This window comes from Biomphalaria glabrata, chromosome 8 (assembly GCF_947242115.1).
Source record: "Biomphalaria glabrata chromosome 8, xgBioGlab47.1, whole genome shotgun sequence".
Lineage (NCBI taxonomy): Eukaryota > Metazoa > Mollusca > Gastropoda > Planorbidae > Biomphalaria > Biomphalaria glabrata.
In genome coordinates this window covers 39,421,760-39,437,766 of record NC_074718.1, presented here as the reverse complement: position 1 = coordinate 39,437,766, position 16,007 = coordinate 39,421,760, and the positions used below count along the sequence as shown (strand labels likewise).

Genomic DNA, 16,007 nt, shown 5'->3' with positions numbered 1-16,007 from the left:
TCATGAAGGTTCTTGATTTAGCGGCATCGCCAGATCTAGGCATTATTGACAATGTTTAAAAAATTAAAATATGTATGAAAGAGACGTGTGACGTGTCTCATTTTCTAATTACGACCTCTTAAAATCTTTATTGAGAGACGTCTGCAACAATATCGACTCAAAACATTTTGAAGACATTTCAAAACGTCTCCGCTATTACCACTCTTCTAGACATTCTTATGTCCCAACGGTCGAATTTCTCCCGGCGTTTTCTTTTTACTTGCTCAGCGATAAAACATTTACAGTTCTTTTTTTTACGTGTTCTCTTTCTATGAACCCATAAGTGCTTAGTCTGCCGGTTGAGTATATCAGCCTTTATGACTTGACGAGACCGTCGGCAGTTCTTTGAGGTGCCATGGTTTACAGTATGTTAGGCCTTAGGCAGAACGGGGCGACTGAAAGAAAGAGCGCGTGTCTCCAACGTCCGCGTATCTTTGTAACTTCTCTAAAAGCTCTGGTCACCATAGACAACCACCTGGCTATAGCCAAAATCGCATTTGTCGGAATAGGTCTATTCGCCTACCAAAGTCTGTAAGCATTGGTTCTATTCTAAACGATCCTCGAACGTATTCTGTTTATTATCAAAAGGGATCTTTTTTGACAAGGTTAAAAGATGGAACAAAGGTGCCCCCAGGAAGCGCTATAAAGATCAACCAAGGTTCCGTTTTGCCCTTACTAGCATAGAGGAAAATCGTTGGCAGTAGATGGCTTCTGAAAGAGACATCAGAAGAGCTCTCATGAAACAAAAAACTATTGACGAAGACAAGTGCTGACGGTCAGGATAATACTTTAGGCGACCTGCAAGTGCAAACAAGGGCTTTTTCTGCACTAGGTGTGGCAATTAATGTAGGCCGCAACTTGATTTGCAGGGTCAAGCCTACTTGAACTGAAACATTCTTAATCTTCAGAATCAAAGACATGCCTTTTAATATGACAAATATGTTTTTAAATGACCCTATTACAATCAAAATAGTTAACATGTTGTAACTTATTGTACTTTAGTGAATTTTATGAATACAAAGCGTGAAAATGTAAATAGTGAACATGGGTTAGGTGTGGCCGGAAGTTAGGTCGTGTGAAAGATTAAGAGTTTTAGTTACAAGTATGACGTCAAGAGCGATACGTCGACAGTTGGAGAATTTTAGTAGAAGTAAAGTAAAATCAGATGAAATAGTAAGTCAAGCTGTATTAGTTGAAATCAATGGCAAGCCTGCGAGAAATAGGCATACGAGCAACCTACAAAATTGTCATGATTATCAATATAAATCATTGAGAGACCCTAAAAACAATTTTTTTTCTGTGACATACTTCATACAACAATAAATGCATTAAATGACAGATTGAGATGTTAAACATCGCCAAAAGACATTTTTTGAAATTTTATACAAAACGAGTAGAGTTTTATTTTTTTAATAAATAAATAATAAATAAGAGCAACGAAGATTTGCAGAAAGATGTTACTATTGTTGGCCTACAGTCAAAATCTTTATTGATTCTACAGAAAACCGATCAGACAGAAATAGAAAGGAACTTTATGAAGAAGTAAGAGCCGTAGAAATGTATTTGAATCCTGAAATGGGTCCAGTTGAAATATTGGAATATATTTGTAGAAATAATTTATCCTCAATTCGAATTTTTCTAACTATAGCCTACAAGCGTCAACGAGTCAGTGGCTTGCAACGAACGGCTGTTTTCAAATTACTCTGCTAAAAGTTAACCAAGATTAGCAATGTCATAAGAAAGACTATTAGCGCTAGCACCGAAAGCAAGGAAGTGTTTTACATTCGTTTTACTTAGGCCTAAAAGTATTATATAAGTGTTGTTTTTTTAAAGAACAGTGCAGTGAAAATGTAAATGATTAGCAATAATCGTTGAACTGTTTAAACATGCACCGTTAACTATTGCATCTGTAAACAAATAATTACAAACTGCGAAATACAAATCCATGATTTCTTTTTCAGGAAACAATAATATCTATCTATCTATCTATCTATCTATCTATCTATCTATCTATCTATCTATCTATCTGTCTGTCTGTCTGTCTGTCTGTCTGTCTGTCTGTCTGTCTGTCTGTCTGTCTATCTATCTATCTATCTATCTATCTATCTATCTATCTATCTATCTTTCTATCTATCTATCTATCTATCTATCTATCTATCTATCTATCTATCTATCTATCTATCTATCTATCTATCTATCTATCCATCCATCCATCCATCCATCCATCCATCCATCCATCCATCCATCCATCCATCTATCTATCTATCTTTATCTATCTATTCATCCATCCATCCATGATTAGTTCTTTTATTTATTCTTGGTATTGATTATACACAGCTAATATTATACTAGCACCCTTTGTTGTTTCCTTATCTTTGGCTTTGTATTTCAAACATAAACTAACACATTGGTCGATGTGTCCAATCCTTCTATTGTTTATATTCGCCCAGTCCCCTTTATAATCAAACAGCAGGTCTACGCCTTTGATGTTGATTTAAAGGATGTGACAGTATTGATCAAATTGGTGCCGAAGGGCTTCGCCTCTGATATAGATGTGACAAGAGTGGGCAAGATGGAACAGTAGAGCATACAGCAGTCTACAGTTACAGCGTGGTTTGCTTCGCTCCATAGGGAGGCCACAGAGCAGACCACGGAAAAAATCGAAGGGACAGAGTATTGATTAGTTTTCTCCCCATTGCCCAGCCCGTCTTTTCAAAGTATCGTGCTCATTTAGAAAGGCGGTGAGATGTGTGGTACTTGTTCATGTTTAGCAGTTGTTCAAGAAAATTTTGATTTTACAGGCATATCGGATTTATTCAGTTGATAACATTATTCTTTTCCTTTAAAAGTGGTGGCTGATTTGATGTTGTGGAATTATTACAAAAGCTCGCGATTCTCTTAAGTGGGTTTTATGAATTATATCCAAAGTCTGCCCTGCATTATAGTATAGTGTTGCATAAGAATGACACTATGAACTTAAATGACACTTAGTATGTACACATTTTTCGACGTGCCATAGTGATCGCACATATTCCATGAGTAACGGGATAGACTCATTGCTTAATAAATGGCAGCACATAGCTTTCTTGTTCTTCTATTTCAGAGAGTGAAGAAAATGACGTTCAGGTGTATTCCTTTGTGTTCATGCTCCAAGGCTGCTTACATAGTCAGTACATTGGGTTTAATATTCGTCATACTTTTTATCCCTTTCCTAAGAAACGCAGTCCTCCAGCCGGTCTGGCCCTACGCGTGGAGAGAGATGGGAACGCTGGACGTCCTCGCCCTCAAGTTTTTCACACAAAACACACTGGCAGTGGAGCCAGTTTCTTCGTGCCCCGTGAAGACGGAGCCTGTGGTGAAGCCGTCAGATATCGATGCCAGCAAGGTACGCGTCTACAGTGAGGTGAAAGGCGCTCAGCTGCGCACCCTGGAGCACACGAGATTTCTCCCAGCACTAACGGCCATCGAGAAGCTGCAGTTGCTTCACACGTATCTGGTGATGGCAGAGGCCCTTAGATTGATGCGAGTGGAGTACTTTTTTGTACAGGGATCTCTGCTTGGCGTGCATCGTCACGGGGGTATCATTCCTTGGGACGATGACATTGACATCACAATCAATGTAACAGACTGGAAGCTGGTCCGGCACGGCCTGTCCTGCATTCACGGCTACGTCCTTGCAGTTACTGAGTACATGCATTGGAAATTTTACCCTGTTGAAACCGGATATCCTTTCATCGACATCTTCTTTTTCACCGAGAATGAGAGATTTCTCTGGGCAGTGTCCAGCTCAACGTCTCTCTACCTAGTATTTCCCAAACAGGACACGTATCCTCTGTCCACAGGGCAGTACGAAGGCATATACGTTCCTGTGCCAAAAAATATCGACCAGATAGTTAAAAATCGTTATGACTTCGACGTCTGCCAGTCTCGCGGCATGGACCATAAGACCAGCCTAGTATATCCATGGTCTTCCATTTCCAAAGTGCCATGTTCAAGTTTGACTTATTTATACCAAATGTATAACCTTGTTTAACATAGGCTATATGGTGTCCCAGTGGCTAAACAGATGGCTGCCCAAAAGAGGATATCGTTGAAGGCTATTATTTTTGTGATGCGCAACTTTAGCACCATCCTGCGTGCCATCAGCTTTAGCCTATAAGTAGGCACTCCTTGTGGACAGGAGCGCCGTGTGGCCTTTAATTGGCCACATAAACACGAGAAATTCAAATCACCTGCTCATAAGATATTTAAAGAGCGCATTGTGGCCTTTAATTGGCCACATAAACACGAGAAATTCAAATCACCTGCTCATAAGATGTTTAAAAAAAAAAAGGAAGGGGGGAGAATCTACTATATATAGGCTACATTTAATTTTTGCCACTTCAAAACTATTGCACACCTTATAAACTTCAGCATCACAGGAGAACACCCGTGTTAAATAAGGATTTTATTTCCACCCCTCTCCAAATCCGCCAGTGAAAACATCGTGATTGTAATTGTACTCATGTACATTTTACAGAGATTTTAATTGATAATCACGACAAAGGAAAACTGCAGGTTAATCCAAGACCGTTTTCAATTACTAGGTCACGGTTAATCTCAGCACCAGAGGATTTTAAAAAAAATTGTTTAAATCACCAGTTTCGTTTGTAAAAACAGCTTGTAATTCTGTTGATAAAATGATTTCCTTCCTGCTCCAAAATTACGAGTTCCCTATAAACAATATCTTTTGAAATGCTTAGATCTAAATGTTTCTATTTTGAAAGTAGATAAATCTATCTGAATGTTTTCCTAGTGCCACTGGAGCATGGAACGGGTTGTCTGAATCAGCCAGGAGGACCAATGACTTAGTAGAATTTAAATCTCTAATTAATATGCATTGCTAGATTAACATCTGGATATGCATAATTATCTTGTCATTTGATATACCTGTATGTAAAATTTGTGATATATAGGCCAAGTATGTTATTAAGTTCAAAGTGGTTCTATAAAGCATGTGTGTTTCAACTGATTGGCCAGCCACAGTGTTGTGCCTTGGTGTTATCTTTTGAAATAATGCTGGGGATTGCTCTTGCATTAATTACTTTTGTTTATGTTATAAAAAAAAACAAAAAACAGTGTAATAATGCAAACTGTTATCCAAGTATAGCATCAAAAGTCAAATTGTCTGTATTGTCTATGTTACTATTTTCACTATACATGTAGATGAAACAATATTTAATGTTTGGTAGTTCTTTAATTGAGCCATAGCTTTGACACTCTTTTAAAATAAAAACAGAAAAAACATTGATTTCTCTTACACTGTATGGGTGTACAGAGTTTGTGTTTTTTTTTTAAATTGAAGTGGTGACAAAAAGGGCTACTGTCACAGCTTCTGATTAGAAATAAATATAGGAACTGTACATACTCTCTGTGAAGATGTTTTAAACAAGGCTAAATATAGGAACTGTACATACTCTCTGTGAAGATGTTTTAAACAAGGCTAAATATAGGGACTGTACATACTCTCTGTGAAGATGTTTTAAACAAGGCTAAATATAGGGACTGTACATACTCTCTGTGAAGATGTTTTAAACAAGGCTAAATATAGGGACTGTACATACTCTCTGTGAAGATGTTTTAAACAAGGCTAAATATAGGGACTGTACATACTCTCTGTGAAGATGTTTTACACAGGGCTATAGGTTTCAATGTTGATTATTTATTTTGTTGGGTAACCTACTCTTCCTTAAATGTTTAGTGTTGTATTCTAAGAAACCAAAGCTATGTTGTTTTTAATGACAAAGTATAAATATTCACATCGACTCAATTTTGTGTTTGTTTGTAATGAGATCTTTTTTTAAAATTTCTTTAAATGTTTACTTACCCCCACCCCTTCAAATGCATTACCAGCTGATGAACTTAACTATGAACCTAAGTTGTGTATTTGTTGCATTGTTAGTCCTCAAGTGATCAAAAGTAAAAAAAAAATTGAAATGAGTAAATAGATACTTTTTTAATGAAAGTCACAGATAAATTCTATCATAAAAAGGTTAAATAACAAAATACTACTTTTTTTAAAGATTTCTTCAACTTTCCAAATTTAGATTTGTGTATAGAACAATGTCACCATTATACCTATTGGCTCATCACTAGTTGTTGCATGTTGACAAATCATTGAAAGGAATTTAGTCCACACACATAATGGCTGCCTGGTAAGAGCTTCAGACTGCCATCTGATAGGCCTGAGTTTGAACCCTACCATCTCTTGCTGTCCTGCAGGCTGTTAGGACATAATTCATTTTATTTTTTGTAGGAACATTCAAAACTTATAAAAAACAAAAAACAATCCTCTAAAAGTTGTTCCAATCCACTGTATGCAGTTTAGGTGATTATGGGACATAGCTGTCAGACATATTTTTCTTCCTTTGTCTCATGTTGAAAAACTGATATCTACATTGCAGCTGTTTCTAAGATAACCTTTCTACTTCATTTCTTGTATTCAGTTATTCCTATTCACTTTTATCTCTGACAGATACATAATGTAATTCATTCTCTAGGCCCAGATTAGAATACAATTCATTTTTATTATTGAAAATGATGCAATGACTCTAGAAATAAAGTAATGTTAATTCTTATGAATGTTTTTCTTTATTTACTAATTGGTAATATCATTATTTAAAAAAAAATACAACTGATGTTTATAGTCTTATTAAATTTGTTGTACTAAGTTACAATGTTAAAAATATTTTACAAGTTAAATATACACACTTATATTGTATAACAATAAAATACATGACTGACTTAAGAATCAAATCAAAACGTACATATGATACAAAGGTGGCATAGAGACTATGCAGATTGCCTATTTTCTAAATTGATTGAAATAAAGTTATTCATCAAATGATTTGCATTAGTTTCAGTAAGAATACATATTAAAACTAACAGGCATAGATGTAATATTTTTAAAGTAGTAAAATGTTTTCCAAGTAGAATTAATTTACAAAAGAGTAATTACAATTTTAAATTGAAACAGGTCATACCAAAAATTGGATAGTATGATCTTTAGTATGATCTTTACCATGGCCGACATTTATGGTATAACTAAAGAGCTGTAAGGGAGTTTCTTTCAGAACACAGTTGGACCTTAAACAATTTTTTCTGAATAATCTTCAAAGCACTGTATTAAACTTAAAGCAATCAAAACCCATCACAAAAAGCTTAAATGGTCAATTACATTTCAGTGATCAATAGTCTACTAAGTATTAAGCATATAAGTACACAAGTATTAATTTTAGAAACTCCATTGTAGGAATGTTGACAAGATACTTTTCATCATACCGGTATTACTTAAATAATTGCATGAATAAAGGACATACTTCTGTAAAATAACATAAACAGGATCTGACAAAGTCAATAAAAGGTTCAAAAAAATCTTTGATCATGTAAAGCTTGAATGAAAAATACACAGTAGAGATATACATTAATCTGAAGACAAAAAAATTAATTTTTGAAAAAAATGTTTTTAAGGCACAAAATAAATGGAAAGAAAACAAATCACAGCAATGCCATGAACTTTTGAGGTTGACAGGTAAACAAAAAATGAAATGTAGCATTAATATTGAAGAAATCAAATCTAATTACAATTTTAAATTATTTAGTTATTATTTGCATTGACAAATTTTTATTCATCATATTCAACATTTTACATGATATACAAAACAAACTTGATAACTCCTGGCTGCTAAATTATAAGACCCCTTGTCAAGGAAGAAAAGAAAGGTAGGCCTAAATAAAGCAGACTTGAACATCACTCACAAACAAGCTGAAGAGGAGTCAAAGCAAGCTGAAATAAGTTACATCTGGAATCAGCTGGAAAGAACAAAGATCTCTGGAGATTTATGGTTAGTGGCCATTATAGCAGAGGAATCACAAGCAACATTAAGACGGAACAGAGCAAGCAAATAAGTAAAATTTGAGACTCAAAAGACAAAGAATGAACAATTTATTTTACAAGATAGCACACTAAATTAACTCATTAAATTGAAAGAAAGGAAGATGTGTATATAAATATATCAATTATTTAAATAGACATTGATCAGATTTCTTTTCTTTTTAAATGAAGACCTGGTGAGACAGTATGGACAAATTTCCACATTATGGGCTTCTGGACATAATTTTGAACAAGAGTAATAGATGGCCTTGGTTTTGAAATCATCATCACACTCCATCCTCACTTACAGTCAATGTTATGACATTGATTTTTAAAGAAGCAAACTATTTTACCACAAAACAAGTATTACACTACAGTGCAACCAATGAATTCCAGCAATGACATCCAAATGTCTCAATCGTAGGTTAGGCCATTATACTATATTAAAAAAAAAACAACACCTTATAAGTCAAATTTGATATTTAGATTTCTCAAATTGAAATGTTAGGTACCCTTTTACCAGCAGTAAAATAGTTTCTTTGGTGGTATTTACATTAAAAGACCGCCACTTAAAACACAAAGCTTAAAGTTTAGAGTATGTATAAAATTACCAAATATCATACAAGTCACTGTAAAAGAAGTAAAAAAAACTTAACCCCTGCTAATTACATCATTCAACTATTTTTTAAACATTGTTGTATGATTACCCCCCCCCCCCAAAAAAAAAAAAAAAGTTTGTCAATTTATAAAAAATAAGTAACCTACAAATACAACAGGAAAAGGTAAACATTAAGTTTGTTTAAGTAATCACAGAGCTCCAGCAGTATTAAATATGCAATATGTGTGCACAGCAATTCAGATAGTTAATTTTATCCCTATTTATGTGTTACATTTTTTTTATACTGAATGTTTAATAAGTAGACATCTGCAAGATATAAAACATTAGCTAGATTATTTCACCACTGCCAAATTTACACTATAATAAATATACAATACATGTTCCAAATAAAATGTTGACTTTTTTCTAAGCAGTCTCCTCTTTTCTAATGACCTTTCTTTGGAGTGCAACTTGTGCGATTTTTTCAAATACATCCTTGACCTTCTCATCTGTCTTGGCAGAACACTCTATGTAGCCAACCATCTTGTTTTTTTTGGCAGTGTTCTCTCCTTTGCCCCTGGGGACAAAATTTTTTATGGACTCGCTTTCATGCCTGATGTCAACTTTATTCCCGACTAGCAACATAGGTATGCCAGGGCAAAGCCTCTGCATCTCCGGCACCCAGTTCTTTTTAACATTCTGTAGACTCTCTATGTTATCAACACTGTTGAGGGACAAAGAAATTTAATCTTAATACTTACATAATACTTGCATTTCCCATCTAATTCCAAAATAAGATTATTTCTAATTTCTAAAAAGTTAAACCCAACAATTTAAGGCAGGGGTAGCAAAGTACCATAGTTTAGCTGTTTTTGTGGCCAATAGTTAACAAGGGTCCCGTATATCATACATAACAAAATCAAAATTTAATATTTAACTAAGTAAAGCACAGGAAAACCCACCTAAAGCAAATGATGACTGCGTCAGATTTAGGATAGTTTAATTTTCTCAAATGTTTGAAAGTTTCTTGACCACCAGTGTCGTATATAAAAAGACGTACCTTATGAAAAAAAAAAAAAAAAGTAAAAATGTAATAAAATCAAAATGAATTTTTCACATCCTTAATTATTTGTATTTTAAACCTTACTAAAAAATTACCTATGATCTAAGACAAAAAGTAACTCTTCAAAATTTTCAATGATAAAAACATTGACAATGTTGGAAAATTGGTCATTAAAAAAAATAATGAATAAATAAAATATTATTGTAAAGTTAAAAAAATAAAATGGTTAAAAAATTATCTACTTTAATTTCAAGGCAAAATGTCTCATAGAGTTCTACTGTTAAAATAGGACAGTTAAAAAACAAAACAATTAAAATAAGCAAAATAAAAAAAAGAAGAAAGTGGATGGATCTAATTATCCTCAAATTAAGTTACAAAAACCATCTAGTAAACAATTAAAAATGGAACTACTACTGAACAAAATAACTAACTTTATGTAAGATTTAAGCGTTTCAAAAAAATATTAATGATAATAAAATGAACAAAAACATTTACACATATCTTTTCAGTTACTTGTAAAGTTTCTGACCTTCTTTCCTTTTTTCAGTTCAATCAATTTCTCATCCACTTTCAGAGCTGAGGCTATGTACTCTTGAGGCGTATTTTCATCAAAGTCATCTGTCATTAATCTCTGAATGAGACTAGTCTTCCCAACACCACTATCACCTACAACAGCAATTTTACGCTGAGCTTCTTCTGTTTGGTAAAGAAAAAAAAGCTTAAAAAACAAGATGGTAATAAGGACTCTTAAGGTATAAAAAAAAACTCCTAATGATGCAGAGATTGAAGAGTTAACAGAGTAAATAATTCAAATTGGATTTTAAACATTTTTACAGACATAATTTTTTAAGTAGAATAACTAGTATAATTGTTAGCTTTAGCCTGTGGTTCTACAGAAATAATTGGAAAGAGATTTTGATCTATTTATGAATAATCCTTATATATTATTAGTCTCAATTTGCAAGAATAGATGCAAACTAGGGGTGCACCAGATAGTATTTTTTTATATTCGGCCAGAGGTGGATATTGCCGAATGGTAAAATATGATATTCGCCATAAGCCGCAGCCGGATACCTACATGTCTTGTAAATAGCTTGTGTTGCTGAACATTTTGCAAAACTATTAAATAACATTAACATTCCTATATTCATATTAATTTTTTTCTTTTATATACCTTATTAAATAACATTAACATTCCTATATTCATATTAATTTTTTTCTTTTATATACCTTATTGTTTTAAACTCTGTTACTGATTGATGAATTAAAGTTTAACAGTATTTATAAACAGATAGGCCTAATTAACTAATTTGTGTAGCATGAGTGTGTGTTTACGTTCGAAGCCACCAACTGTAAAGGGTGTGTGTGTGTGGGGGGTCAATGTAAAATATGTAAGTATATATTTAACTAGTTACTAAAGTAAATCTCTCAAAAGTAAATTGCAATCTGGCTTGTATAGTGGGTGGATGTATGTATTCATGAATTTCAGACCAACAACTGATCATCAGGCTTCTGGTTCTAGCTTCAAGGGCTTAATACTGACAGTAACTATTAGTACAATTTATTTTCTGCGATTTTAAACTTTACTGTAAGGTTATCTGTTATAATTTAAGTCAATAGAATTAAAAAATGAAATTACCTTTTTTTCTAAAGGTTTTAATACAAGGCAAAAAATACACACACGCACATTTTTGTTTTATGTGCTATAATGCAAAGAACGTATGTAAGAAACATCTTCCTTAATTATTACTGATTTTATCATGGTTTCTGTAACTGTTACGATAGTAAGCCTATGGGTGTCAGGTGTGTAAAAAGTCGTCCTGGCCTGATACACAGTGGCTAAGTAAGCATCGTAAGTAAAAATACTGTAACGAGGAATTACTTGACATTCCCAAATTATTAACAATATTGTTATCAAATCAAGATTCTTAACGCAGGAGTAATATTCAAGCTAACACGTTAGGAAAAGCAAATCAACCGTAATATTTATTTACAGTGTAGTATGCTGTCTTAGCACGTTGTGTTTTTCCATTCTGGCTTGAAAATTGTTAATGTCTATCAATAAATTGAGTGTCAAGGACTAAATTAATAAAATTAGGCGTAGGGGGTGTTTAGCTCTCCCTTAAAAGATAGGTCTGGTAGTGTCTTTTATGCTAATATAAACCAATCTGAACCTTGAACTTTTTTCTACAAAATAATAAGTTACTGGCCTACTGGGCTATGAAATCTTGCGGTTTGTGTTCTGTGTAGCAAAGGGTCACTCGTTTAGGTGTGTGATCTCTAGTTCAGCTTACTAATTGACATTTATAGCCAAGTAACTCAGCACACATGAAGAGGTGTGGCCTCTAGTCCAGCCAAGTAATTAAGATTTTCTCTAAATAAACAAACTCATTTATAGCCAAGTAACTCGGCACACATGAAGAGGTGTGGCCTCTAGTCCAGCCAAGTAATTAAGATTTTCTCTAAATAAACAAACTCATTGTCCGGTTACCCGCGTAGGGGTGTGGTTTGAAGTCCAGCCCCCTATTTAAGATTTACTACCAAGTAAACAAACTTAGTTCCCTCGTGTGACCTCTAGAGAGTGCCTACGTCCATCATATCTCTATTGTCTATCACCTGTTTATCAATGAACTCAATGTGATGGACTAAACAAATAAAAGTGGGAGTTGTTCATCTCTATCTCTGGAGATATACCTGGTTACCCGTGTAGAGGTGTGGCTTGAAGTCCAGCCCCCTGACAAAAGATTTACTACCAAGTAAACAAACTCAGTTCCCTCGTAAGGTGTGACCTCTAGAGAGTGTCAATATGCTGACATTAAACCTATGTTCATAGTAATTGACTTGTGGTCACCTGTCTATCAATAAACTCAATGTGATGGGCTAAACAAATAAAAAGTGGGTGGGAGTTGTTCATCTCTACCTCTGGAGATATACCCGCACAGCTAGACAGACGTCTGGTCAGTGTGAATAGTCAAGGAATATAACATGTTAACTAACCCACTCAAAGGTCAAGACAAAATGAAAAAATGTGCTCTGTATGTAAAGCACATTTATGATGTAAAAATTCATTTCTATTATATTAACACGCTTTATCTTTATAATAAAAGATGTTTGGTGCATATTCATACAGGTCCTATTTTTAAACAGCTTTAAGCCTTATTATATGTTGTAATATAAACATGAATACATTCTATTACATTATAGGGGTTACTATTCGTTCAACTATCCGGCAGGAGCCAAATAGTTAAAAAGGCTGAATATTCGGCAGAAGCCGGAGTGACTATCTGGTACACCCCTAATACAAACATGTTAAAGTTCTAAAGGTTTTAAACATTATAACAACTAGAAACACTAGAAAATATGACAATCTTTAGTAGCTAAAAGTTATATTAACAATAAATAGTAAGTTGACTGCACCTGAATTTTCTTGGGAAGTACAACAACCCATTTTTAGCTACCTCACAGTTACTTTACTCAATGTTGAATGAGTCAGTCTGACTCTCGTCTGTTACTCAGACTCAACAGTGCTACTATTTTTATTAATGTTTAGAGTTTTCAGTTTAGTGTTACTTCCGCATAACTAGACTATACTAGATCTAGATTTTCTAGATAATCGTAAAAAATGTACTACATAGACTTAGACTAGTAATAGTCACTAGACTCTGTAGGACACATACTTAGAATTCCATTATAGACCTAATCTAGCTATTTTCTAGCTCTAGAATCAATATATTTTTTATAACCTAATGATCTATATTTTCACTAAGAAACAGTTGATAGTGTTATTTAATTCTATTCTATTTACGTTAGTAAATGATAACAAAATGACCCGATAAATAAGAGTTGCCGAACTTTGCAAACATTTATCCAACTTTGCACTGATCTAGAAAAATATTGGATCGATTTAGGTTTGCACTGAAATTTAGATCTAGCGCAGCGGTTCTCAACTTTTTTACGATTTTCCACTACGCGGCGACCCCCAACCGTAAAAATCATAAGCCTAAGTTACTGTGCTTTTCATAATGTTCTAAAACAGTTCACTTAACGTAAATATTTGATATGTATTGGCAAAGTTATAGGTTTCACCACAAAACAATTGTCATAATATAGGCCATAGTCTTGAAATAAATATTTAAATAAAATTGCATCTTCGGTGCATACATTTATTTACTATTCCATTTTTTTTTTTACCATTTTTATGTTGCAAACTTTTTTGACTATTTACAGAAAAATTGAAATAGCATAGTAGCCTAGGCTATTCTATAGCAAGTATATGTAGTGCACAATCCATATTTTCAATAGTCTTAGACGACTCCTGGCAAATTGTCATTCAACTTACAAGGTGTCGCGACCACAGGTTGAGAACCCATGATCTAGTGAATCTATTGACTAGATCTAGATTCTAGATCTAAATCATTCCATGACTAAATCAATGTTTGTTACACTCAAGTTAGACAACTCTTCTGACTATTTTGATTAATTTAGTTGATGATTGATCTTTAATTTACCGTAGGCCTACTTATTATGTGTGCATTTTTAACCCATTTCTAGATCTTGATGTAGGGAGAGACAGAAAGAGAGAGATAGTATAGATATCTAGTAGTCTATACAATCAAGATTATATCTATTTAGATCTAGGTCTGTAGTGGTTAATTTTTGTAGGCTAAGACTTTCCTTTTTTTTATTTGGGAGGGAGAGGGGGGTTTATGGTTTAGCTATAATTGCGGAGTACATTATGATGAACTGCACACGCACTAGATTGATAAAATGGATCTACATTAGCAAGGTTTCACTATGTTGTTGTCGCCGGAAACACCCCATCATCAATAAAATGCTTCCAATGCCATGGAAAAGTGGCAAAGGCAAGCAACTGGCGCCTAAACCAAAAAAAGCTTCGAGCAGGATGTGCTCATTAGCATGGCTGGCTACCCACCTAGAGAAAGGGAAACTCTTTAATCCTACATTCGCTGCCTTGCGGCTACATCCAAACATGGGATTGGCTTTGTAAAGAGCAACTATAAGGAAAACTCAGGAGCTGGTGACCCATAAGCAGCTGATCCCGAACTGTATTGGATATTTTCCGTTCCTTTGGGCACATCAGATGCTCGGAGAGTGGGGAACTGCTATGAAAACAATATCGTCCCTACCATAAATAATGCCCTGGCTTTCATCTTGTTCCAGCCTTAAAAAATGCAGAGAACACTCCAACTTCGCATTCGTCGTCGGCAAAACACTTATAGTGGCAGTTACCGGTTATAAGCTACGACAAAACAGCGCGAACAAAATAGCACGGGAAAATATTTTTCAGTTAATTTGCAAGAAATACTTTAGATATTGTAAAATATTAATTGAGCTAATATTTTGTTGTATTTTTTATGTTATTTCTATAATTCTATATAATTCTGTTAATTCTATAATGATTTTGAGTTTTACTGACAAATCTAGATCTAGGAGCTCATAAAATTAGACCATTATATAATATAAGCCTACTAAAGGCAGCTGCAATACATATGACCATCGATGAATGACTCTCCATCCCCCTTATCAGTTTTTAGAAATCTGGTCTCATTCTCTTCTTAAGTCTTCTGTATGTGTTCCATGCTAACATGGCGACCATAAGGCGAGCAAATCTAAGTTTCATGCATATTGCGGGAGTTTAGTTTTGTTTCGCGTTTTGAACTCAGTTATAAGCAATGTTACAATTAGTGACCCGATTTTGCGCCTTTTGTTTGTTGATATTTCTTTCATGTTACTGCATTAAGCCAGGACGCTCTGCAATAGTATTTACTAAAATGTATAGACGGTCCAGATTAAGCTAATAATCCACTACAAAAACAAGTCATTTCACTCTGGCATTCTGAAGTCGTCTGGTGTACCCAAGACAGCTTACGACAGTGCCGCTTTTCTTGCATCATTCACACTGCATAGCCACCAACCAATCTTTAACTTTTTCTCACCATCACCATAGAAACACATACACACCATAAGAGAAGGTTTAGTATAGTTCCATGGTCTATGTGCTTTGAGCACGCTATTCTACCCAAGTGAATCATGGACTTACTCAGGCAAAGCACGAGGGGAAAATGAAATCCATTTCACTTGGGCTGCCTCCGAAGGATCCTGAAAATCGCACGGCAAGAAAGAGTGTGTAACATTAAGATACTGCTTGAACGGGTCTTCCCAACTTCTTAACCATGATGATGACAAAGAACGTTACAAACAGCTAAAAGTGCCAAAAACTCAAAACTCAAACAGCTAAAAAGCATTAGCCTCATCCCTGTAAGCACTAGTGGATCCAGAGGGGGGGGGGGGGCGATTTTTTCCCAAACTCTTAACGCCCAGAAAACCCTAATCCTACACAAACAAAAAGTGGTGTTGTAATTAGAGCAGAGTTT

The 16,007-nt window shown here is 34.5% G+C and overlaps 1 protein-coding gene across 1 annotated transcript; it reads right to left on the bottom strand.

Annotated features, from left to right (window-relative positions):
* Window positions 1-6,641: 6,641 nt before the first annotated feature.
* On the bottom strand, window positions 6,642-13,468 carry LOC106076264 (ras-like GTP-binding protein rhoA). The gene is made up of 4 exons (XM_013237131.2): window positions 13,030-13,468; window positions 10,142-10,308; window positions 9,512-9,609; window positions 6,642-9,273 (listed from the first exon to the last, which is right to left on the bottom strand). The coding sequence occupies exons 1-4, from the start codon at window positions 13,058-13,060 to the stop codon at window positions 8,976-8,978; spliced, it is 594 nt and encodes a 197-aa protein (XP_013092585.1). The 5' UTR covers window positions 13,061-13,468; the 3' UTR covers window positions 6,642-8,975.
* Between the last annotated feature and the right edge of the window lie 2,539 nt (window positions 13,469-16,007).

Excerpts from the sequence above, each read along its gene's own strand:
- LOC106076264 (XM_013237131.2), bottom strand. The coding sequence starts at position 13,060 with ATGGGTTGTTGTACTTCCCAAGAAAATTCAG. Across the intron at positions 10,309-13,029 it reads TACTTCCCAAGAAAATTCAG|AAGAAGCTCAGCGTAAAATT; the intron begins GTGCAGTCAACT and ends TTTACCAAACAG. Across the intron at positions 9,274-9,511 it reads GCAGTCATCATTTGCTTTAG|TGTTGATAACATAGAGAGTC; the intron begins GTGGGTTTTCCT and ends GTCCCTCAACAG.